Source organism: Ananas comosus, linkage group 8, assembly GCF_001540865.1.
Source record: "Ananas comosus cultivar F153 linkage group 8, ASM154086v1, whole genome shotgun sequence".
Lineage (NCBI taxonomy): Eukaryota > Viridiplantae > Streptophyta > Magnoliopsida > Poales > Bromeliaceae > Ananas > Ananas comosus.
In genome coordinates this window covers 8,793,756-8,821,334 of record NC_033628.1, presented here as the reverse complement: position 1 = coordinate 8,821,334, position 27,579 = coordinate 8,793,756, and the positions used below count along the sequence as shown (strand labels likewise).

General features: G+C 35.9%; 1 protein-coding gene across 1 annotated transcript; it reads right to left on the bottom strand.

The window, feature by feature from the left end:
• LOC109713979 (SNARE-interacting protein KEULE-like) lies at nucleotides 1–27,579 on the bottom strand. Its single transcript, XM_020238319.1, has 21 exons — nucleotides 27,233–27,579; nucleotides 24,998–25,056; nucleotides 17,864–17,945; nucleotides 17,313–17,391; nucleotides 12,631–12,681; nucleotides 12,450–12,546; nucleotides 12,216–12,248; nucleotides 11,917–12,045; nucleotides 10,799–10,990; nucleotides 10,579–10,662; nucleotides 10,390–10,488; nucleotides 10,230–10,303; nucleotides 8,197–8,293; nucleotides 7,228–7,353; nucleotides 7,041–7,136; nucleotides 4,106–4,222; nucleotides 3,712–3,789; nucleotides 2,422–2,624; nucleotides 1,252–1,342; nucleotides 1,070–1,159; nucleotides 1–565 (listed from the first exon to the last, which is right to left on the bottom strand). The coding sequence occupies exons 1-21, from the start codon at nucleotides 27,300–27,302 to the stop codon at nucleotides 512–514; spliced, it is 2,001 nt and encodes a 666-aa protein (XP_020093908.1). The 5' UTR covers nucleotides 27,303–27,579; the 3' UTR covers nucleotides 1–511.

Here is a 27,579-nt window from a genome sequence, read left to right as displayed (position 1 = left end):
TGAGTCGAACAAATAATAAATGACTACTCATCAAAATAAATAAAACTCACAAGCCGACCTAAAATGGTTCAGTTATTCATTAACAAATTAGATCTACAACAAACATTAACCAGGTAATGGCAAGAACACAGGCCACAGCAACAATCTTTTCACACCGGAAATTTTCGTTTCCAATAAAAGAAAAAGTTCCGGTATCCACCTCTCAAATATTTTCAAATTTGTGTCAGACATAATACAGTTGCAAGCTGCAGTCAATGTGGTGGTATTATATACACCTTAAGTTATGCAGCAGCTTGTCATATTCACTCGAAAAAAAGACCTTTGCAAAGGTAAATCTGATGCAGCTCGAGTCCAAAATATGGAATGAATCTGGGTCGTCCCTTAATGAAGAACCACATTAAGAGTATCTAAACATTGAAAAAATTCAGCACGAAGATGTATATGTACATTAGGAATGCACCGAGTAGTGAGAGTCTACAGCCTGTAGAAGGCACCTATATTTGTGAAGTTGCTAGATCTGAAGGTCATCCAGTGAAAGTTCTTGAGCTGACAACAACTTTAGTTTCTGCATTAATTAAAACGCAGAAAACAACAGGTTAGTTTGTTATTTTCTGCGCCTTATACAATACAATGAAATGCTTTCTTTTAAAAAAAAGATGATGAGAGAGAAAAAGAATAATGAAGTAGTTCAACATGTAGTTATAGGTATGGAGTAGACAGAAACAAATGCCATTACTTCATATAATCAAGATAAAGCTTTTTTGAGAATAGAGTTGAATGAAATTATATGACCTATCTTGCAGCAATATCAGAGGTCACTTTAGTAGAACAACATTGTTTAGATGATTAAGAAAGATGTGAAGACAGCTGCCAGGCCAAACTAAAATTCTATGTAGACAAGCCAACCTTGTTTTACTATTAAGAGAAAAGACTAGTGCATGAGATGCTGATCACCACAGGCAACCAAAGCGAAACTAAATAAGAACTAACAACTAAGCATGAATCTAAAACATAGCCGCAAGTTGAGAGGAAAAACATCAATAATGCAAGAAATAGAGGAGCCACTAACTGTAATGAACTGGGGAGGATCATCAAGACTAGATGACCCAAGGATGATTTCTCTCTTCAGCTTCGTCGTAAGCTTGTGAACAACACGGAGCTGCAATAGGGTATTAAAAGATCAGGTTTCATATAGAACTCAACAATGATAGATCAAAGCATGACTAAATTTACAAACAATTGGGATACTACCTCAGATCTAGTAGCTCCACCGATGATGAAAATAAAGATACGTTGACCCATCTTTTTGAAATCACTAGATGCATGCCTCAGCACAGAATCACTGGAAAATAAAATGCTAATTGATAAAAATAGAAAAGGGATATATCCTGAACATTTTACTTTTAGTATTGATCAGCTATTTTCAAGAAGGGCTAGAAGCATAGTTAACCAACCAACAAGAAGGATTAATGCATTCTCCATGATTGGGCTAACAAGATTTTTCTTAGAAAAATATGTGACAATGTCGATTCTGTCCTATAAATAAATTTATTAGATAAAAGAATCACAATTGTTGATCTATTGGTTAAATTTACTCCTCCAAAGGTGAACCTTAGGTAAGAAACAATGAACATATATTATGATTCATCAGGCTCTCTTTGTATCGCAACATTTCAAACCCTCGAGAGATAGAACATGTGACGCCCCACTTTTCGGGAGTCACCCATTCTAGAACTACTCTAGCACTAGCACGCTTAACCCTCTTAACTTCTTAGGCCTAGTCACCATCCAAAATGCTATAGCCAGCTTAAGAGGTTTAGCCCTATTATATCTTATATAACTATTCCAAATCTTAGAGATGTCATATTCCTTCACCCTTTAAACCCCGACGTTCTCGTCAAGTTCAAGCACACTCACAAACACCAGGCGATGTAAGACTCATCTTACTAGCCTTAGCGAACCTTGTGGGAAGCCATGCTCCACTTACAACGGTCATCAGCCAGGGAGCTGCGGTCTACACTGTATAACCCTATCTCACCTGAGACTCACACTTCCTGCTGATGATTGGCCTTGATACCAACTGTGACGCCTGACTTTCCAGGGGGTCACCCATCCTAGAATTACATGCTTAAACCTCTAAACCTCTTGGGCGTAGCCGCTGCCCAAAATACTATAGCCGAGTTAAGAGGTTTAGCCCTATTATATCTTCTATATAGGACTATTCCAAATCTTAGGGGTATCACAGCACATCTTTTATAATGGCTTGATTTCTTAAAATAAAGGGCTGAAGTGATGCCAAACCTGTTTATTTGTTTTTTGTCTCCACAGAGAAAATAGAGGAATATTCAAAAAAAAGATTTTGGCAGCACAGCTGAAAAGGAAAATACGTTATCCACAAATGCAAACAAATATTTATCAGACCTTGAATACCCATCATCAGAATTGCGAGGTCTGGCCCATGTGGCACCCCGCCTGGATCTCATGGAATGCGCAGGCTGATGAGCTGGACTTGTCCGAACTGATACACTCTGTTGTGTAGTTCCATGGAAGCTAGGGCTGGGGTCGTTCATACAAGGATAATCCTCCTTAGGTAGTTCACCTTTGCTAAGCTTTTCAATCAACTCCTGAAGAGACAGAAATACAAATGATTCAGGCAGTATAGAGTCAATCTAAAAGAAGAACCCATATACTTGTTGCATGCAATACTAGAAGTATCTATGCCACCAACCATCCAACTTGTAAAACTGATGGAAGGTAAAAATTATTGAACTATTAACAATTAGAGGTATACTAGAAAGAATCTTCTTTTAAGTTTTAAGCCTTTTGTCACTTCATGTATCAAGGCATCAGATATCTGAAACTTCAAGGCCTCCAGTGGCTACAGTTTCTTTCTTCTTCTTTTTTCTCATTCTATTGGTCTCAAATTCTAAGTGATTTAAACTCAACTGAAAAAGTGCATGGCCAACTTGTTAGCATGCTCATACATAAGTCAGTGCTTGATAGTAAGTCTATGTCTGCATGCTTAACGATTCAAAATAACATGTTGAATCGCAATAATCCACCTCAAACCCTAAATAGCAAACTAAAATAGGAAACTCTATAACAACAAACCAAAATTATGATAAAAGGAGCATGATACAGGCAGAATAGGAAAATGGTTGTTTCATCACGGTCAAGGAAAATACTGTGTAGTTTCTAATAATTCAACTCTTCGAAAATTGATATTTGATCCCATCAAACCCAAGTTATTCTAAGACAATTTATACTATTCTACTATTCTAGCCAATCACTGGCTATCCCACACTTCATCACTAGTTATTCCCAATCGTTGAAGTCATCCTTTACTTGTATCATTACCGTTGTAAGCATTTGGGTAATTCCTCTATCCTTAACTGGACAAAAAGGCAGTTATCTTAGGATAACAACAGAACCAAGAGGGCAACAATTTCCCACTAAATCAATATGCTATATCAAATGAATGGTAATTTTTCAAACAAACAAGGGGATACAACAACTTAATACTATTATATATGGTGCAGTCACGAACAAAATTAAAAGTTGAAAGGAGCAGAAGAATTAAAGGACAAGAAGACAAGAAAAGAGGTAGATAAATAAAACATAATAATATGGAGGCAAGCCTATCAAAATTCAAAACAGAAGCACAAATTCTCTCAGATGACTCAGATAAATATATTTGACTTTAACAGATACCTCTATCATGGGATAAAATTTTGACAGTTGCCATGTCTCTTCCTGATCACTCCGTTCTTTTCTGACTCCATGCTTCTTCTGTTTGTGCCCAAAATATTTACAATAGCAGATGAGCAAAAGCAATATTCAACAAGGATATCAGCATTAAGAAAAGCCATTTTAATCCTTATTTTGCAACTTATATCCACTTTTTCATTCTCTAATTTGGACAACGGTATCCTTGCATGGACCAAAATACCACAAGATGAAATTACAGCACAAGTTAATGATAAACTGATTCAAGGGCATATCAACCAATAAAAGAAGAATGTTATCCAAAGTTGTGTAAATGAAAAAGCTGATATGCCCTTGGATAACAATTTTATGAACATCAACAGACACATCAATCACTGACCTTATGAACATCAAATTTAAGAGAGAAACCCCCTCCAGAAGCCTTTTTAGTATCGGGTCCTCCTAAGCAACGCATGTTATTTACAGCATTCATATCGTCAGGTGGTAATCTTGCCAACTGTGTGAAAAGGGAACCATTGTTATATTTATCCTCCTGAAGTTATTAGCGAATTCTATGCTAGCAAACAAAGTGAAAACATTTCAGATGAGAAATGAATGATTCAAATTCATTTCCTTTTCGACATTGTGATGCAAACCGAGAGGTTGCCAAAATTGAAATTTCAAGTTTGCTTTTGTTTAAAGGTATTTCTTGAAATAAACTAGGTTTAATTTATCGATTTCGACGAACTTTACTATAATTAAAGCAAGGAAGCAAAAATTTCAGCAAGACAAATATTAAAATCGACTTGAAGCAATACTAAGATGATGATAAACCTTCAATATATGATATAATAACAACCAACTGAAAATACATATAATAGTTCCAAAAGATAAATTCGGCTTTATCGGACTTAAAGCTTTAGATTTGGTTGTTTGGCAAATATAGTTGGTAATGGTGAAAGGCAAGATTGAAAGGAAATAATAGGATATCAGGAGATGAGAGATACAAAAAGTGCACCGTTCACACGATTGTGGGGGATCCACGATCGACAAGGAGGGCGGTACACCACGAATAGAACTGCGGCAACAGGGAAGAAAAAGATGAGATAGTGACTCAGAAGATGGGTAGAAGTAGAAACCGATGTTGTCACGAGGAAGAAACGACAACAATCAAGTTGAGGAAGAAGATCTCGGCGCGAGAAAGAAGCGTCGATGATTTCACCAGGAAGTAGAACACCAAGGATAAAGAGTAAGAGTAGAATTTTCTATTCATCAAAATATATCCCCCTTTAAGGCATCAAGAACCATGTATTTACAATGTTGAGAGCCTTCCTATAACAAATTATTGCCCTTTCATTTTTGATACAACACGGTCACCCAAGGGTCATGCATAGAAGATGAAGCAATTTTGAGAATTTCAAGGGTCTTTTTGGGAAATTCCAAAGGCCTTTTTGGGATTATTTTATTGTTTATTGGAGAAAAAGGTTTGGGTTAACCAAATCAACTAAATCTAAATGATTTAAGTCCGAATCAAATACGAACCTACAAAATAAAAGAAAACTGCATTCAAAGATAAAATGAGGTTTATTTGCTGCATCACATTACAAATGCAATTTAGATGAACTGCATTCAAGAATACATCAAACTGAATATTTTTTCTCGAGGAATGAAACCTATAAATATAAAAGGAATCTTCAAGATTTTAAAATGCCATGTATGCACAGGAATATTGAAGGAACAGAGTCAAAAGATATAAAGCACACCAGCTAAGTTCCAGAATACAAGAAGATTTTGTGGGTAAGTCTACTGATAATTTTTTAAAAGAAAAAAACAAGAAGGATAACTAACAGCAGATACGGAACATGTGACACCCCAATAATCCCACATCGGATGAGAATGGGGTTGTCATTGGGTTTATAAGAGACTTAGACACTAGTAATAATAACTGAACTTAAGCATTTTGGGATGTTGGTTGGGCCCAACGAGTTATTATTGCTAGTGGGCTGGGTCGTTATATTTGGTATCAGAGCCGGTTCACCAGCTGGACATGTGTGGCGAGTCTCGGCTGAGCCAGGGTCTGGATGACGGGCTAGCGAGACGAGTCTGACATCGCCTGGTGATCTTGAGCTGTGTGTATGATTGGACTGACGAGGACGTCAGGGCCTTAACGGGGGGAGTCTGTGACACCCCAATAATCCCACATCGGATGGGAATGGGGTTGTCATCGGGTTTATAAAAGACTTAGACACTAGTAATAATAACTGGGCTTAAGCATTTTGGGCTGTTGGTTGGGCCCAACGAGTTATTATTGCTAGTGGGCTGGGTCATTACAGAACAGTATGCTACCATGCATCCATTAAGGAGACATTTTCGCTTCCATTTACTCTTGCATTTCATTAAACGGAACGATGTTCTGGACAATAACATCTTTATACAAAAAAGCAAGGCTGCATTTACTCATTAATGATACTTAAAAATCTTTAAAAACTTTGATATTTCAAAACCATAAAAAACAGTAACCTACAGCACTGTATGCATTCACAAGAGGCCTGTTTATCCTGTCTGAAGCTTCTGCAGAGAAGCAGCTTGAGCAGAGTTGGCCCTAAAAGCACGTAAAGCTTGCGGCTAAAATCACCTCCGCAGCTCCATGTTGCAGCAAAAGCAAAAGCTTTAAATTGGAGCTTCTGCTTTTAAGGCCTATAAAATTATTTCAACTTCCTGCCATGGCAAAAGCTCTGGACAATTTGTTAACCAAAAGCCATTTTGAGATGCTTATGCTTTCTGGATTAAAGAACCTATTTTGTAAGTTAGCCCAAACAGGCACTAAGCAAGAATTTAAGTACCGTGGCACGGAGTTGTGCCGGAAACTTGCTGGTACGGTGCATGCCAGGCCGTGCCAATGAATGCCGATAACAAAAAATATATGTGTGTCGACACATAATGGTATGAAATATTTATTTTCTTTGGCAACAAAATATGCCGATTATTTATTATGTATTTTTATCAAATCTTTTGAACTTTATTGAGAAAATTACTTACTAATTTCAAGAATAGAGGGTTTTGAGTTGTGCCATTGGCACGAAGGTAGTATCGTGCCAATACTTTGCTGGCACGATACGGCACGGTGAATACGGCCCATGCCGATAGGCGCACTTTAATCCTTGGCACTCAGGTTCAACCAACAGATACCTCATATAAGTTAGGCCAAACATGCACTAAGGTTCAACCAACAGATACTTCATACAACATAATAAAATATAAAAGCAGGTCACATATAACAATCAGCATATATAAGCATGTTACAAAACAAATATAGATATGCAGACATTAATTACCTGCATCAACTTTGCCCCTCGGTCACCTTCAAACTTCTCTGGATGGATAGCAGCATATATCATTAACAAACGTAATTTATTTTCATGGCTGACATCCTACACCACAAAATCCATATATAATATCAAATTACACCATCAAAATGGCAGAAAAAACTTTTCACATGCTTAATTAAGTAACTTCACATACAGGCTTTGTTCTCAGAAAATTAATTACATCCTTCGTCCCAGCATCTCCAAAGACGAGATCTTGCTCTAGTTGTCCGATTTCTCGAAGGCTTTGCTCTTTAATCAGATTATTGAGCTTTCCTGCAATCTGTAAATATGATGTTTTTTTCTTAGATTATTCTAAGTATTTGATGTTCCAACGTAACATGTCCACATGATGAAGAACTTCTCATAATGCCTTGACATTTTCTTAAGAGTATATGGTGATTAATTTTACCAGTCCAAACATCTATATGCATTTGAAAACATGTTCTTGCCACGAAGATCAGTTTAACGCAGAATAGATGAGAGAACTGGAAGAGCAAAGGAAAAAATAATAAATTTGATCAATGTACACTATGATTGTAAAATTGCATCTATTAAACACTGGCCCTGAATAAGGTACATACACTACTAAAGTCACATATGTAGGATATAAAATACCAGTTCTTGACTTGGAAAACATGATAGTTCACAGACAACTACATTAAGAGGATAATCTGTCGTAAAAAAATGGAGAGATAGAGGGCGTTTAATTAATATGAAGCGTTGCCAAGCCACAAAACTTGACTCCTCAGAGAATTTTAAAAAAACAAACACTTAATGGGAGAAAACACATAGCAGATTTTTATTCCTTGGTAGGGGAAAGGAATAAAATGTTTAAGGTCCTTTGACTGCTAGAAGAAAAGAATGTTAAATCTGAACCCAAAGGAGTATGTAGAATCGACTGGATGAGAAACATATGCAAGCAAAAAAACAATATTCAAGCAAAAAAATAATGCTAATAATCTTTACAATGCTGTTACAAAAAAAATGCACAATCTAATCAAATATTGACAAGGATAGCTATCCAGGGAATATGCAAAAAGAAAAAGAAAAAGGGAACGCCACAGGAAATGCAGCAATATAAAGATCACAAGTACTTAGGCATTGTGAGAACAGAAGTACTAACCTCCACATGCAAGGAAAGTTTGTCAATTTGATCACTGTACTGTGGAAGTGCTTGAACCATTTTCTGCAAATCCCTAGTTGATAGCTCACCACCATCTCTAAATAAAAACATCAAGAAGGGTTAGAAATATAATGCCAAAAGTATAAAATAGTAATAATTCACTCGATTTTTCCAATCTGATCAATCTGAAGTCCTCATCAACTTTGTTGCAATGATCCTTATCACCTTGTGACAATGTTATGATCCTTGCCTCAGAAAGTTAATAGTTTTCCACCTTTAGGATCGTATACTCGCAAGGTCCTTAGTTATTACCAACTAATTTAGCATAAGCCATGAATTGGGTTAACCAAAAGGAACTCATCGGTCTTTCAATTCCTGTTTGAGCATGTTAAAGAATGTGAAACAGTTCTCCAAAAGGTTAAAATAATAGAGAACAGTGTTTTGCATTTTTAATTTTTTATATTCAGTATTACCCTTCATGTCTGAGCACGAGATTTTTTTATAGTTCAAAACACGAGCTTAATTAAATGGGAGGAAATTAAAGAACGCCAGAAGCCTAGCGAGATTCAACTTAGACCTCCTGCTCTAATACCATATTAAAGAATGTAAAACAACCGTTGTTCTCCAAAAGCTTAAGCTAATAGCAAAGAGTATTTTATCTTTCTATATTCAACAGAGCATAATACAATCTTCAAACAATTCTTTGATTATAAAATAGTATCATGAAGAAAAAGAATGTCAATTATTGGAAAGGTCCATCCTTCATCATCATCTCGTCATAGCACAGTTTGAAGCGCCGCCCCGTGCCCCCGTGCCTATGGCACGAGGCGGCCCCCAAGAAGGGGGCACAATACAGGGGGAGTCTCGCACCCCCCCGCCGTGCCGTGAGTTTTTCTCTTTTTTTTTGCTTTTTTTTTTTTTGTTCTTTTGGGGTACCCGAAGCATCCTGGGTACCCCAAAGGTGTGGGGTACCCCCCCAAAGACATTGCAAACTGAAAATCTACTTGTTAGATAAGTTAAAAAAATTATAATTTTATTTTTTTGTTTATCAATATACGGACAAATTTTTAATTTACATATCCAATCCATACCGAGAGAAGCTTTGCCCCCTACAGCCTCCTCAAATTATCGGCCCGAGCCCTCAGCTTCTACCACAGACATCTATTTTTTCTTCACAAATTATTTTATCAAAATTTCTGACATCTCAAAACTTTTGGCGAATTAGGGGAACAAAATCGAACTCAATAAACAAATTTTGAGACACATCAAACATAAAATTTTATTTTTGCGTTAGAAGATTGAAAATAATGATAAAATTAAAAGCTAAATTAAATCAATTGATACTTAAATTTATTTAATTTATTTGTCATATAATTTATTGCTTAATTTTTTGATAGATCTAATAATTTTTTGAAAAAATTAATTATAAAGTCATTTTTTCAAATAATTTTTAAGATAATTTTAAAAATTATTGTATTGTATTTTATAAAAGAAAAAAACTGTAATATGGTCACAAGAAAGAAAGATGTCTTTGCATTTTATAAATTCTAGCCTATAAAATTTCTATTCTATATCAAGTATAGTTGTACTTTACATACGAAAAAGTTTACAAGTATGCTAATTGATGAGTATAATAAGCTATACATGACAATTATTCATAATTATATGATTAAATCTTTCAAAATAATATTATAAGAGCTTATTGGAACCAAAAAAATAAAATAAGTCCGTGCCAAAGCATGACAGTAGGAGGTCATGCGTATCTATCGGCACGAAACCGTACCATATGTTGGCACGCAAGTATGCCGGTGCTGTACCGTGCTAGGCAAACAGCGGCATGCCCCCGTGCCATGGTACTTTAAGCCTTGCCTCATAGATTGTAAAAAAAAAACATAAAAGCAATTTCATAATATCATACATATATAAAATTAATAAAATGCAGCATTTTAAGCAAAAACAAACTTAAAGAGTATTTAAAAAGTATAGTTATTATTTCATCCTATGGTACGGAAAATACTAACAAAGCAATGTACCTGATATGGTGTAACTGAGCTGCTTTATTTTTTGTTATGAAGTTGGTCATTTTGTCATGTAACCTTTCACTAGCCTGAAATGTCAACTTGTTGTCAACTGGTCGTACTAAAGATCATTATTCCTATGCGAAATAAGTAATAACTGAAAACGCATACTCACATCTGCTATATGTGCATGTCGAAGCTCAAGCCAAATAGGATCATGATCCTCCAAAAGAACCTCCTTTTTTTCCATTTTTGATCCATTTTTGCTTGGAACCTTCATAAACTACCTTTCATGAGAAACCTACAACAGCCTCGTGGAACGAAACAACATAACCTTCGAGCAACAGGATCACAAATAGCTCACCTCATGTATGTATTTGTTACCATCCATATTTAGTAAGTCATGGCACATGGCGTCATAAGTCCATTCATGAATGATAGGGGCAATCTACAATATTCGGCAATGGCCATGTTGAAAGGTATGTAACCACAACACAAGGACACCAAGCCAAAAAGAAAGGAAAAGAAAAAAAGAAGAAACAGAACACAAACAGCTCATGCATTCATAGGAATATTAACTGTACCTGATCTATCGACCGGTCCACAATGAGTAACTCACAGGTCTCGGATTGAGGAAAATCAGGAATCGTAGATTTGAACCTGCCAAGGCAGTTCCAAACACCAGCAGCAAGCTTTGTGGGGATTAAATCGCGGAGGGTTGTCATGGTGGAAGCATCTAATGACTTGGCAGCACGGTAGCGCACATAAGGAAATTCCTAGAACAACAAAAATGTTTCATTTATAAGAAATTATGGATAGAACGAACAACAGATATATTTAGAGGAGTTACCAGTTCTCACTATAATTCTGATGCATCACATTAGTTAGTTTAGAAGGAAAATGCATTAATATACAAGTTTGTCATATTTATTCTTGGTAAAAACATATAGAATTTACCTGAACTATGGACCATTTTAATTTGGCTATCCCGCCTTTCAAAATTTAGATTTTACAATCTAACCTTTCAATTTGTTTGATTTGAGATAGTCAACGGCACTTTGACATCAAATTTTGAATGCGTCATTTTATCTTTACAAAGTTTAGTTAATATACTTCATGCAATTTTTGCAACTATAAATTCCTTAAAGTAATTAGCTTAAATTTTGAAGTCAAAGTGCCGATAACTGACTCAAATCAAACAAATTGAAAGCTTAGGTAGTAAATCAAAATTTTGAAAGGATGGGAAGCCAAATCAAAATGGTCCATAGTTTAGGTAAGTTCTATACATTTTTACCTTTATTTTTTGACAGAATTTTCCTTGTCGACAGGAATTATTTACATGGTCCTAGATTATGTGATCCTGAAAAACAAATAGTTTACTCTTCCCATGACTAGACATACAAGCTTCAAAAAGCATGAAATTTTAGTTGATAGCCAGTTGTTTTGCTACATCGCTATACCTACAGATAACTTTAACAACTCATCGTAATTGCTCTACATCCACTAATACAGGTTGGGAAAAGTATTTCATGATGATGATAGTATGATACGACACAACTTCAAGAAAAAAGGAAAAAAAAAAAACTTGCCCCACTGAGTAATTTTTCCAACATTGAGAAGATTATAGATGTTATAGGAGATCTTTGTTATAATGTAAGAAAAGGAAGTAAATAGGAGCCAATAAAGGACAGAACAGTCATACTCGCAAAGAAGCAAAAGCTGTAGCAATGCGAGTAGCCATTGTATTCAAACATTCGTTGTATTTGTGAGAGCCTTCTGCATTTTCACCAAACAATTCCTCCAAAGCTCTCTCGTGGTCAGTTATAAAACCCTACAAATGTCGATCAAATGTTGGTGGAATCAATGAATTAAAGAGAGACAACGTAAGTTCCAATTGCAACACAAATTTTTAAGAATGGATTTAAAAGAACTTATCGTTTTTGAGAACAGAAAACTAGTAGAAAGAATGAGAATCATATACACATATGTACATATATATACCTGACTATCAATCGCAAAGTACTCCAAGTTCATCTGCAAATGTAAAACAATCAGGAGAAAAACTCCAAGAATCAGGAAAATAAGTCCAAGGCAGACTAAGCTTCAACAAAACATATATAGCTATCTTGGTCCAACTGTTCTTTCCAAGTAAAAGCTGGACAGAAAACAAGATAATCTGAGTACAGTAAGGTAATGCAAAATAGATGAAAAAAAATTAACAGAAGTCATCTTAACCTCACTCAGTGCACCAATGCGTGGTAAGACACTCGCATCCCTCTTGATTTGAGCCACTAATTCTCTTTGTACAGGTGAACTGAAAAACACATATGCCCTGCAACAAGTAGATTAGGGTCCAAATATTTATCACAACATATCTATATAGAAGCCTATCAGAAATAAGCTGCATACAACATACTTTTTGTATAGTGGACTTCTTCCTGACATGTCGGACAAGAACAAGACAACACTGCAGTGTACCAATGAAATATGGTTGTCAGCATTGGACAGGCATTGCAAAATTGCTAAAAAGAAACCAAAAATATCAGTTTAGAAGATTATATGGAGCATGATCATGACCATCAAGATATATAGCATTTTGGAGCTGTGCAGATATCGCAGTTTGTAGCTATGCTGTAATAACATTGAAAAATAACAAATAGGTAGACGTCTAACCTTCTGAGATTATACTAAGCCAAGAAAGATATCATCAAGAAGGAAATTATACAGATAAACTAGCAATAAGATCATGAATACTCCTTGAGTGAAGAAGAAGAATATCCTAAAGAATGTACTAACCACAGAATAGATAACAGGAATAACAAACAAAAAATTCATGGAGACTATCATCAATGTCGTGAAATTAATGCATGCCATGGAATTAAGCCTATATAATGAAATTAATTTCAGATTTAGAATGACATCTTGAAAACCATATAACAAGCAAAGTAGATCTACATCTATCCATGTTCAATTTCTGGCATCTGAGAACGTCAAGACAGGTCAAGGTTAGACAATTCCAATAGCTTCTGAAAATTCTCTAAATATTTGTAATCATAAAGCTGGTTGTTCAGGTCCTGCAATGGTACTGAAAGCTTGAGTTCAAAGAAGTTACTAGATTCTTTATATGCTTCTCTCTTTTATTTTTTATTTGGTGTAGGATGTGATGTAGAAGAAAAAGACGAAATAATTTGATCAGCAAAAAAAAGCACACAAAAAAAATTAAGTTAACTATGTTTCAACATTGCATGCAAATAATAGTAATAACATATTTCAAACATAAGAAACAATTGTTATCTTGTTAGCCCATTAAGCTTGAAAGCCGAAAAAACATACGCTTCTGCTTAGGGAGTGCACGTTTGATTTTTATTGTTTGATATTTAGTTCCCTCATCTAGGAATTTATTGCTTGTTAAACTTTAGCATTGTTTCCTCCTTAAGAGTTTCAATGTCCTCAATCTCAGTATGCCCGAGAATCCTCTCAAACCAGCAAATGACTCTCGGATTCATCATAAGTTATAGGATGATCAGCTAGTTAACCAGCTTTTTCAACCCTTACTCCCATAAAATCCGTATTTTAAATTACAATATTATTATTTTCCAATTACAATGTTATTTCGCATCCTCGAAAGTGGTAGGTATTCTTTTAAGAAACATCTGTAATGCACACACTGGCATCCACCGTGGTGGAAATCCAATCTTGCTGCTAGATTAAGAATATCGATGATGTATCATGGTGCTTACGTTCATAAAGGGTGATATCATGGCTACTTTGAACCACTTTAAATCAAGGTTTTGGGTTCGGAGCTTTTGGACACTAATTGCTCCAATCATAGAATTGAATTTTGCAAGTACTAACAAAATTAAGAATATAAAAATGTAGAAAGGGAAGAGGGAAGAGAGAAGAGGAAACAATTTTAAGGATTTTACTTTTTACTTTTTTGATCTTTGTAGTTATCAGTTCTTTCTATTATCTGTTTCTTGATACTCTTAGGGCTTGTGTGGTTCGCCTATTTTAAGACTATGAAATTGGAATGTGATTCATTGATTCCGATAATTGTTGTTTGTTTTACGAGAATCCGATTCCGATTCCCATTCCACTCTAGAATGGACATGGCCCAATCCGACTTGGAATTCCGAATTGGCTCAATCCAAAGTAAACCACTCAAAGCTTTCTCTCACAAGCACCTCCCCCTCCTCTCTCTTCATCGCTCTCCTCTCTTAACCAAAACCCTCTCTCAAAATTCTAGGGATCCATTCCGATTTCTATTCCAATAATGAACCAAACATTTTTGGATGATTTGTCATTCCATTTCCCATTCCAATGCAATCCAATTCCATTTCCCATTCCTATTCCAATCATGAACCAAACATGCCCTTAAACTTTTATATGTTTTGACTGCTATGATCCCAAGTTCTATAAACGTATCATTTGCATGCTATGGCATCCTACCATCCACCATGAAACATTAGCCACTACATACCCACTACAGTACTACACACGTTTTTGAACATCAATTCACACTACACTGATTGTTCTTTTTGCAGTTTACTGCTTAAGAAGCACTTCAATGTATGAAATATAGTGTCTTAAACTCCAAATATCCCTCTCGTAAGCATAAATATGTATCTCTGTGCAGGTTATCGGCACAAACATCACTTCGCACTACACTTCCATATGATTGTTCTTTTCGCAGATAACTGCTTAAGAAGAACTTCAGCGTATGAAATGTAGTGCCCTAAACTCCAAATAGCCCTCTCATAAGCATAAATATGCGTCTCCATGAAGGTCTCAGCACGACTTGGTTGACCATGTTATAAGCATTGCTAGTCATCAGGGAAAATGTGAAAACCAGACCCGCAATAATGCATGTTTCCTTTCTAAGGTTGCTGCACTACTCTAATTATGCCAAGTATCAGTTATAATTACATTATGATGGCACTCTTGGGGGTAATTGATGTTTCCGTTAGTTTAGCATTTCACTACAAATACATCCTACAACTGACAATTTATTACTGTTATTCAAAGTGTTCACTAAAGATGCACATTAGGTAGAAATCTTTCACAAAATGTTGCACAGCCCATCCAACAGCCAACGAAGATGCTTAAAAGCAGCGCTTATATTTAGGGCATTGTTTGGTTCGCTAAATATTAACCCCGGAATCAGAATCGGAATGATCCATTCCGATTCTAGATGTTTGGTATGCCGTAATCTCATTCCGATTCCATTTCCATTCCGGAATGGGAATCGGCTAATCCGGGTAGAAACGAATCCGGCCTCGCACCCCGGATTGAAAATTGAATCCCAACTTAATTATCTTATTACTAAAATAACCTTCATCCATTAGATTTAAAAAAAAAAAAAAGACAAAAAAAAAAAAACCCTCGCCTCTCCCGTGCCGCTCCCCAAACTTCATCCCATAAGTAATTCCCTCCCGCTCCTCCCCCGCCAACTTTTCTCTCGAATCTCTCTCTTATTTTTTTTTTCTTTTATTCTCAAAAGTCACATGGACTTTGGACTTTCTCAAAAAAAAAAAAAAAAAGCAAGAAAAAGAAAAGGTCATATGAACACTAGTGTCATGCTTCTTTTTTTTTTTTTGTCCTTGTTACCAAAAAGTAAACTTTTTTATTTGATATTAAATCACATATGATGCTGCTGTGTCAAGAGGGAAAAAAAATCTAGATTTTGATAAAAAAGAAAATTTGTAAGTTGCTCATTTATATTTTAAATAGAGTATTCAAACTAGTTAAAAGTAATTAAAATATATTAAAAGGGTAAAATTGGTATATTAATTTGATTCCGTTTCTAATAACTACCTGAACCAGACACCGACAATGGGAATGATTCATTTCGATTCTGATTCAGGGGGCAAACCAAACAGAATGAGGTAATGAGTCATTCCGATTCCGATTCCAGCTTATTCCCATTCCGTTTCCAATTTCGATTCCGACTTCGAACCAAACACACCCTTCAGGTTTTTTGGGTCAGATAGTGTAACTTCTGCATATACAAGTGCTACAAAGATCGATTGAGTTACAGAATCTAGGTTGAATATCAACTTAAATGATTCTAAAACAAAGGCTAGAAATTAGAAAACCATAAATAAAAGTGCAGGAAACCCTTCCAGCGATGGCTGCTATAAAGCATTAAGATGATTGTTTAAACAAAGCAGATATCAAGAGAATGATGCAGAATAGAGAATAGGAAAACGATGAATACATGGGGAGCATAGTGTTTAATCATCAGTTAAAAATAAGGGAAAACTTCAAAAACCCCCCTTGTGGTTTCAATTTTTTTCACTTTAATACCCTGTGGTTTAAAATGTATCAAGTTAGTACCCCGTGGTTTCTCACTTTATCACTTAAGTACCCTGTGGTTTAAAGTGTATCAAGTTAGTACCCTGTGGTTTTGCACTTTATCACTTTAGTACCCTGTGGTTTTAATTTTGTATCAAGTTAGTACCCTATAGTTTTTTAAATCACAAGGTACTAAAGTGATAAAGTGTGAAACCACAAGGTACTAAAGTGATAAAGTGTGAAACCACTGGGTACTAGCTTGATACATTTTAAACCACAGGGTACTAAAGTGATAAAGTGAGAAACCACAGGGTACTAACTTGATACACTTCAAACCACAGGGTACTAAAATGAAAAAGTGTGAAACCACAGGGGGGGTTTTTGAAGTTTTCCCTAAAAATAACAAGTCTATGTGAGAAAGAGAAAAAGATAAAAGGTATAGGTCAAAATAGAATTATAGAAGTCAACAAATTGAAGCACGATCAACCAGAAATCCAATAATTTCTAGCACAGAATATAAAATTTCCAAAATAGATAGCAACATTAAAAACATTGTTGCAGTTGAAGGTCAAATCCACCTTCAAGAATTAAACAAGATAATGAATCCACATTATTCATCAACCAACTGTAATGTGAGAGTCATGAAATATAGAGGTAAAGAGTTTGAACACTCTAGGTAGCTTAACTAACAAAACACAAGAAACTTAGAGAGAGAGAGAGTGATTGAGAAACTGACCAAACTTACTAGTTCCAAAGAAACTAATGACGAAAGCAAACATAGGTGAAAGGAAGAAAGAAAATTACTTTTCTTTAGTTGGCTGAATAAAGTATATAGCATCCATCGTTGGCAATGGCTGCCTGCGTTTGTATAAATCTTCAACCACTGCAAGACAAAGTATGTTTGTGATGAATACCATAACTAGATTGAGTTCAAAAATAAAATAGAAAGGAAAGGGTATAATCTCAATTTCAAATAAAACTCACAGGGACAAAACAGCAAATGGAACAATCAAGATTAAAAAAAAATGATTTAGGTGTTACATTCAGATACACAGAAGTTAGTTCAAGGTTCTTGATTAGGGATCCTCTTAAGGCAAGCAAGTAGTGAAGATAAAAAGGTATTGTGGAGGCAACTTAGTGAAAAAACAGGTATCACCTATCCTAATTGCTAGCGGGCAAATGAAGCTCTTCAATGACGTTTTATTTAGTATTTAATACAAGGGAAAGAAAGGTTTGTAAAGCTAGAAAACAAATCAATGTATAATTAGATGGGAACCTCAAACAAAGAACTACTTTCTTGTCATTTCATCTAAAAAAATACAAGAGAAATACTGAAACGTCTATTCTTTACTCACATGAAACCCCTTCCTCGGTAATATCTGCCATCTTGCAGGAATAAGACATTATTTTAACAGTGAGTTTGTCCATGATAAGCACCTGCAAAAAATTAATCAAAATGGATGAAATTGTAATATCAGGCTGACAATATACGACATTTTTGTAATATTGACATATCACAATGATATATAACTGGCAGGCATATCATTTCTAATTCAAACCTACCCTCATGGACACCATGCCATCACAAACTACTTTGGATTGCATTATTAAATTCAGCCACAATGAATAAATATCGGAGGAAGTCCTCACTGATCAAATTTCCCCTTGATCTCAGTTCATCTCAAGCAAGGTTTTAAGTGTCCATCGGCACAAGCCGTATCCACCATGCTGTACCATGCCAACAAGATACCGGCACGATACAGATCCCGTGCCGATGGCACAGCTTAAAACCCTCTATTCTTTAAATTAGTAAGTAATTTCCTCAATAAAGTTCAAAAGATGTGATAAAAAGACACAATAAATAGTTAAAATATTTTGTTGCTAAAGAAAATAAATATTTCATGCTATTATGTGTCGGCACACAAGAATTTTTTTGACCATAGTTAGTTAATTCGCGAATTATTCGCGAATTATTCGCGAATTTTTGAAATGCCGAATAAAACTCCTGTTTTCGTATTTTTCCCAAAAATTCGGAAAAATTCGCGTTTTTTTGGGTAAAAAGAATTATTCGCGAATTAAACGGAATTCGCGAATAATTCGGCCCAAAAAATCGGCCCAGTCCCGTTTTGCCTCGCCCAAAACCCGCTCTGCCTCACGAGTCACGGCCCTCACACTGTCGCCCAAAAGGCCAAAAAAAAAAAAAAAACACTTTCTGAAATCTGAAGTGAAATGATCGCCCTCCTCCCATCACGAGTCCCACACCCCTCCCAAAAAAAGGGTTTGCCCTAACTTCTCACCCCTGCGGCGGTGCGGCGCGCGGCCCTGCCACCGACCCTGCGGCGGTCGCGGTCCCTTCCCCTCCCCCTCTTCCCTTCTGGCCGCTCGCCGAACGCCATCGGAAGGCCTCCTCTTCAGAAATCGAAGATCGAAGAGGATTAAATCATAGTTAGTTAATTCATAGTTAGTTAGTTAATTCGGATTCGCATATTGATATAGTCGAGGATTAAATCATCATTTTCTAGTTTATTTGTACAGATTCGCATATTGATTTTAAATTTTTATTTTGGGCAATAACTTAATCTCGAGTGCTTAATTGAATGTGTCCATTCTCTGTTATGCACAAAGAATCCAAACATAGAGCTAAATAATCTTAATTAACTTAGGGACCAGGAACTCTTCTATTATACCTAATCAATTTCATGATCTTGTACTGTCGACACTTGCAAAAGGAAAATTTTGTTGTCGTCTTTCATGGACCATTGACTCAGTGCGGTTTCTACTTAATTTTTGAAACATAACTTTTTAGTATTAGAAATGCAACAATTTAAATATGGACTATCTTGATCTCTATTTACTTAATAATTTCTTTATTTTGAGGCATAATATAGTTTACTTTTTTTTTACTTACTTAGTTTAATTTTATAGCTCTTTATTCTTATATTCTTAAAAAATATGAATATTTATGCTAATACCATGAATCTTGAGAAAAAAAAAACTTAATTTAATAGCCGAATTTTTGATTCCGAATTTTTAATTGGTGAACGTATAATATCCGTATAAATCACGTATCCGAATAATTGGCGAATCCGTTTTTTAGCCGTTTTTTTCAACGAATTTAAAAATTAGAAGACGAATTTTATCCGAATTATACCCGTACCGAATTTTTGCCGAATCCGAATTAACTAACTATGCTTGGCACGCACCGTGCTGTATCGTGCCGGCAAGTTTCCGACACGACCCCGTGCCACGGCACTTAAATCCTTGATCTCAAGTGATAAGTCAAAGTTCATTAAATCAAGGATTAAAGTGTCCATCGGCACGGGCCGTATCTACAGTGTTGTATCGTGCCAGCAAGATATCAGCACGATACAGCCCCCGTGCCGATGGAGCAACTCAAAACCCTCTATTCTTGAAATTAGTAAGTTATTTTCTCAATAAAGTTCAAAATACTTAATAAAAATACGTAATAAATAATTGGCATATTTTGTTGCTAAAGAAAATAAATATTTCATGACATTACGTGTTGGCACACATATATCTTTTGTGACAGACACACATCGGCACGGCCCAGCACGCACCGTGCCGTACCGTGCCAGCAAGTTTCTGACACAACCCCGTACCACGGCACTTAAATCCTTGCATTAAATGATTTAATCATATAGTGTCATTAATTTCCACACAACATTTGACATGTCATTAGTCACTTGAAACTACACTTTATGACATTCTAGTCGGTGCTTCCTTGTGTCATAGTCATCTAAAGCTAGTCCTAGGGCATCATAATTGGTAGGAGACACTTTCCCAACTTTTAATCATGGTGTCACAGAAACCTTTTCGGTTCAATATCCATCTTGCATATTTAGGAAGAGTACATTCTTCACCTATATAGCCTAATTAAATGCTAGCTAGGTAGCCATAAAGTCTAGTTCAAAGTGATTGTTACAAGAAGTCAAATTTCTATCAAGTCTCGTGAATTTGATTCAATCATTTAATGAAGCTTACGGCATCAATGGAGGAGAATTATAATAAAAGGACAAAAGGAAAATTTGTCCCATAACTACGGACCGACTGTGCCTGCAAAATTGTAATCCATCTCAACATGTAATCATTTTAAAACACTATAGTCTTCACTTAGATGTGACAAACTTCTTAGCTAGACCTGCCAGCTGATCCCATATAAACAATCATGAATTGAAGAACTTTGCAAACTAAGAGAAATGTGGATAGTCCAAAGCCAATCAAATGACAAAAAGGCTAGGAAGATTGTCACACTCCAAATTTGACAATTCATACTGACGAAGTTATCTAGAGATACACATGGAAGATAAGGACCCAATATCAGCATAGTCAATTAGATTGGTAGAAGCAAGTATTCGGATCTATTTTGACAAAATGATGGAACATCCAACAGACCCTTTTTATCCCAGAAAATCATCCTTTTTATCCTCATAAATCCTTGCTTGGCATGATATAGAAACATTTTTCGTTAAACCTGAGCATTTATAACTAGATATGAATACCTCTATATTAACATTAAGGATTAAAGTGTCGTGGCACAAGGCCGTGTTGGTCGTTGCTTGGCACGGTACAGCATGCCGACAGGCATGCACAACCTCCTAGTGGCACGCTTTGGCACAGTCTAATTTTATTTTATTTTTTGGTCCAATAAGGTCATACAAGGTTTTAAGTGCCGGGGCGTGCGTATGGGACGCCCCGTGCTCGTACCGTAGGCCGGCGGGCCGGTACCGTGCCGCCAAGAAGGGACGGTACAGGGGGGTACTCGCCCCCCGTGCGCGCGGCACGCTGGTGCGTGCCGCTGAAGCAAAGCGGCACGCACAGCGTGCCGCCGCACGTACCGGCGTGCGCCGGTTTTTTTTTTTTTCTTGTTGGCTTCTTTTTTTTTTTGTTCTCGGGATACAACCCCCAGGCCATCTATTTGTATTTTTTTACTTTTATCTTATTTTTTTGACATCGTGAGCCTTTTTGTCAACTCTTTTTTTTTTTTTTGCCTTTGCTCTTTTTTGGTTTTTTTTTATTAAATTAAAACTTATAATTAACTTATTTTTATCTGATCCTATGTCGGCCGAGCCCTCCGCTTCCACAACTGAATTCATTTTTCTTCCCAAAATTTTTATCAAAATTTGTCGCACCGCGAACTTTCGATGAATCAAAAACAAAAATCGATTTCTAAACAAATTTTGATCAGATATTTTTAATAAGAACAAAAAAATAAATATAGATATAATATTGGGAATTATATATTTCTTACAATGAAGCAATACTTGTATCAATATTGTCAAATAAATCTTGTATCCGCAGATAACAATAGACATATGATCAGCGCGACGATCTATGTGAATTAAGCGTCATCTCTATGTAAAGATGTAATTAAATAATATATTGGTAACTATGAATTTTATTATTATATTTTAATTTCTATTCTATATCAGGTATAGCTGTATTTTACTTACAAAAAGCTTTCATGCATGTTATTTGATGAGTATAGTAAGATGTACATAATAAATATTCATATTATTTTGTTTAAATCTTTCAAAATAATATTATAAGAGTTTACTGGAACCAAAAAAGCTAAAATAAGTCCGTGCCAAAGCGTGCCAACAGGAGGTCGTGCGTATCTGTCGGCACGCAAGCGTGCCACGTGTCGGCACGCAAGCGTGCCCGTGCCGTACCGTGCCAGGGACGTAACGGCACGCCCCCGTGCCACGGCACTTTAAACCTTGAGGTCATATAATGTTATTTGAAAGTTTTAGGATAATAATTACAAATTTTGGCTACGATTGATTTGTCTCGATCTATTGGTAATAATAGCTTTCTACACTTACTAGTTAATAACTTAAAATAGTGGTAGTCTTCTTTGTATGTGAAGTAATTCTTTAAATATTTATGAAAATTTAAAAGATCCATCCATATTGATTTGATAAGGAACAGTATGATGACTAAGCTAACTAGAATAGGACCGCAAGTGTGCCAATAGTTACTTTTCGTTTTCAAATTTTTTAAAATATTTATGAAAATAATTTGAAGAAAATTACTTAATCTCAAAATCCATGAAAATTTAATAGTAAACCATATGATGAATAAATTAAGCAAGTTTACGATAGAAATTGATTAACTTTTAAAAAAAAGTTTATTTATCTTTATTTTTCTGTAATTTTAAAAGTTATAAAATACAAATTAGAGAAAATTATTTTTTAAAAAAATCTTATAGAAATTTGCAAGATTCATCCAAGAAAATTACTTTTTCTTGAAATTTTTAAGAAAATTATGAGCTCCATTTATGAAAATTTACTAATAAACTATATGGCAAACGCAAAAAGCAAATTTAAATATCAATTGCTTCAATTTATTTTTTGATTTTATTAGAATTTTTATGTTTCCAAATCCAGTAATAAAATTTTGAAAGTGAATATCGTAAATCTCATACAAAATGTTAAATCCATCCAAGAAAATTAAAAATCGGACCATATAATGACAAAATCAAGTGGATCTATTTTCATATTTTTGTAAATTGTAATTTCATATTTCGTCACAAAAGGAACTTCACAAGTTAAATATATCCTAAAATGTATGAAAAGCTAGGTTGTAAATTTTTAATTTGCCTAATAAGTAGATCTTTGATTTTGCTGTTTCTTTGCCTTTTCTTTTAAGAACGAAGTGATCAAAAATAAAAGAAGGGATTAAAAGAAGAAATTAGAGAAAAACATATGAGAAAAAAGGGAGGAAAATATAGAAAGGAAAAAACAAAATAGGGGAAGAGATGTGAGAAGAAAGGGAAAGAGAGAGTAGAAAAGACGGTAGAAGTGAAGAAAAGAGAAGAGAAAGGGATGAAGGTCTATGGGAGAAGCCAAACAAAAGGGAAGTACAAAAAAAAAAGGGAAAACACTATGTGCTCGTGTGGGCACGCAGCGACACGTGCCGCGATACCCTCTAGGTATCATTTTGTCTCGTGTGATACCCAAAGGGTATCGCGGCACAAGGGGGCCAAGCAAGACCCCCTGCACGGTAAGAGATGCCCCGTGCGTATCAGGAGAGGGGGGGTTGGTCCAAGCGAGTATGCCCCGTGCCGTACGGCACAGGATGATACTTAATTCCTTGCTTAACATATGTCATGGAACATAATACCTAATTACATTATCACAATACCAAGATTGTTCATTAGAAATAATAAGAAAGATCATTCTGATATCTTACCTCTATTTAGCATCTTTATTCCAATATCTTACCTATATTTAGCATCTTTATTAGTTTTATTAGTTATATTTTGTAATATATCCAAATCATTACTGTGGCAAGGTGAGATATCAAAGGAAATCTAATGTAAGAGGAAGGGATAAGAGTAAAATCCTCGATGATGTACCAACATCAGAAGGCTCTAGCTTGTTTGAAAGGAATTCCAATAAAAATAACTTCTCTTTCCTTCAGCCGTTAGCCCATTACTTTGAACTCTAAGGATTACCTTCAGATTTATTCCTATGATGAGGTCCAATGAAGCAAAACAAAGAAACAAGATTAAATAGACTTAACGAGCAGTCAGATTCTTACAGTGTAACTTTGAAATTCATTTAAATGACAATTCGTATTTGAATCTCCTCCTATTGTCCAAAACAAAGGCTATAAAGAATCTAAAAAGTGAACGATAGGCAACACCATTGAGCATAACTTAACAAATCAATTTCTTTTGTATTTTCTTCTCTTTATTGTATTATACAGATCAAAGAGAAATTCAAGTTTCCTTGTGTTGGAGACCTCGTAATTACGGCATCTCTTCTTTGATTCCCTACTAAACATGTTTTGTTTTCCAAGACAAATTACTGTTGTGTTCCTTCTATTTAGTTTCAGGTTAGTTAGCAACTGTCAATGTACATATGTTACTTAAGAATCACTTATTTTCTGGTGGGGCAATAAATATCCAATTTGCACAGAGATCCTTTCAACAACTAATTGTTGCCAATTTGCATCACTAACTTGACAAGTCTTCCATCATGAATTATGCAAGAAAGTAACATCCTTCAAGAGAAGAATATCAACAGCTTTTTGGATGGAACCATGACATACCATCATCATGACTCTCATCTCAGATGGCTTTAAGCTATTATCTAAACCTTTCAGCCTCATATAAAGACTAGTGACAAGAAATATTATTGACTGTGTTGTCACTATTTGATTTAAAGTAGACCAGCCTCTAAAATATATAGAGTTATGCCATTAGAAAGGTCATCTAGCTGTTAATCCTTTGATGGAGCAACCTTCCTAATTGTAGTCAATTACGCCTTATTAAATGCATGTCAATGCTCCCACACTGTTTAGTCAAAAGAAAAGAAGCAGAAAGTGATTAAAAGAAATTCTAACATAGCAACATACTAACAACAAAAAAAGATAATGAAATAATAATAGCAACAAGAGTAAACAGATGAGGTACGAAATCAAAAAAATCAGATACATATATGAGAAATAGCATCTGGCAGTACCTTCCATGTTGACTTTGAGTCCTTTCCTCTTGCTGATCGGAGCATTTCATATAGTAGACCTAGTATAAAAAAAAAAGCAACAGATATTAAGAAGAAATTATGGACAAAAAGGATGAGCAAACAAGCGCACAACATGAGATTAGATAATACATATCTCAAGCACTTCATCAATATAAAGAATCAATGAACACAACATAAAACCAACATACCCATGACATCCTAATGCTTAGAATATTAAACCAACCACAGAATTTTGACTAATGAAATGTTGTTCGCAGTGCGTGGCAAGCATGATCTCCTTTAAGACAAATATTTTTCCCTCCACGAATTTAATAGAATATAGACTCCAGGACACATAACTTGATTTCCCCAACCTGACAGTAGTTTTCTTTAAACCTCAAAAGGTAAAAGATTAGACCACTCCCATGCCCAGAAGTGTAAGCAAAAAATGAGCTACAGCATCATCCACAAAGCAGGAGGCAATCCAAAATTCAATTGATTGACAAATTACGTCCTAATTTCATGCACTGAGGCAAGCTTAAAACCCAAAAGTTGCACGAAGTTCTAAGGTGGAAGGGTTAATCAAGTTCAAACGAGAGCTGGGAATGGTCAATGAAGCTCTCTCACAGTTAAGATCACCCCAACTTAATTAGAACAATTCAAATCAGTTCCAAAATGGTTTATTTTAGAAGCAAAAGAGGTCCTCTCTGTCATGGTCCAATCAAACTGGTATGTTTATATTACAGGGCGAATATCTGGCCGACTTTAATAAAACACAAATCACTTCGTTCAAAACTAATCAAATCTAGCACCAAGATGTGAAAGATCTTTAAAAAGGTCATCTGAGTCGTGACTCACAAGTTGTAGATTTGATAAGTTAGGCTAATTCTTGCTAGAACAACTCTTTGGCCAGTACGCAAATCTGCTTTTCCAGAAAAGAGGGAACCAGTTTATAGGCTTACCTAAGTACCTAGGCCTACTATTATAGCATGCTACTTGTTATGCCTACAAGGTACATGCTTCTCAAATTCAAGTCCAAGTATCAAGCACCATAAATAGCGCATACCGAGTTAAATGAAGAGTAGGGAAAAGGGCTCAGGTGATTTTGGCCTGATAGGGATATTCTTAAATAATCGACAATTGCCAGAAAACATAAGAACTATAGTTTGGAATAATCAGATAGCTGCTAGCGAATAATAACTGCAACAACTGCCATATTCATAAGCCAACTAGGTTTGAAGATTCCGAACCAGCTCGTGCTGTGGTTGACCATGTCAATGGGAAAGAATAGCATGATTTATGAGCATGCAAAGTCCAGTATGCTCTAAATGCCCAATGTACCTTCTAGTGGGACTAGTGGGACATTAACCTATAGGCAACCATCTATGTGCTCCATAAAAGCAAACTTCGTGCAAACCATTTAATTTAATTAGAGATGAAATTACAAAACCTTTCAATGTAGGAATATAAAATTCATGACTGTTCGATAATCCACCACCAGATAATCAATCATACCATCAAAATTTTGTGTTTAATAGTGTGCATCTATGGAAAATAAAGAAAATTTATGAAATATTTGTTTCCCAATGCCCATTCCAAACACACCCAGAACCAACTAGATGGATCTAGAATTCAAACAAGCTGATAAACATACAAAACATGGCCCATACAAACTCATGTAAGCTATTCGATGCCTTCATAAAAAACTAATCATGCAATCAGAAGTTCCAAACAATACACTGCTAGTTAAGAGGCGACACTAATCATGTTGCAGCATTAACTAATAAATAACAAGAAATCACATAACAAAATAGTCGGCTTCCGCCATTGCGATCTTGACCACATTCAAATTTCTTCGGATCTTCCTTCCCTGTGCCCAGTTTGAAACTGACCCCACACAGGCCATGAACGGCCCCCTCACACTACTAACACAATCTTATCTGAGAGGGACGAGCAAAATACATGACTTTGAGTGTTGTTATTCCGTACCACAAAACAAACACTTAAGAAGACCCATCCCACCAACAAACCGGTGGTAAAGAAAACGAAATTCGGCCACGGAAAGGGCAAGCTGTGACTCCTCGGCATTTCGACAAACAGTGACAAGGCACGTTTCACATGCAAACCGAAACTAACACCAATCACGACAAACGAGAAGCATAAACAAATCGAGACACTAAGTAATCGATGGCAATTTAACGAAATTAAAGGGCAAATCCAAAATCGGCGACTCACGTTCTCGGCTGATTTGGCGAAATGTTTTGAAGTCGCCGTTGTGGGAGGAGTCCGAATCCGACATAGACATGGCTCCTCTCTCCCTCCCTCTCCCTCCTCCTCTTCCGCCGCCGCCTCCTCTCCCCCACACTCAGATCCGTCCCCGACTTCTTCGATTCGAGCTCGTCGGGAATCTCCAATCTCCGACTTCTTCTTCCTCCTCCTCCTCCTCCTCCTCCTGATCCTGATCTAGGGTTTACGATCCAACGCGGTGGTTGACGGGGGAACGAGTCTAAGAACACGAGCCCCTTCTAGAGAGAGAGAGGAGAGAGAGAGAAGGGGAATGTTGCGTAGGGGTCGAAGCGGAA

Bases quoted from the DNA above. Each gene is read 5' to 3' on its own strand.
- LOC109713979 (XM_020238319.1), bottom strand. From the start codon at position 27,302: ATGTCTATGTCGGATTCGGACTCCTCCCACAACGGCGACTTCAAAACA. The intron at 12,682-17,312 runs GTAATTTTCTTT...GGTACACTGCAG, and splicing joins ATTCAGCCAACTAAAGAAAA to TGTTGTCTTGTTCTTGTCCG. The intron at 10,663-10,798 runs GTACAGTTAATA...CGAATATTGTAG, and splicing joins TGGACCGGTCGATAGATCAG to ATTGCCCCTATCATTCATGA.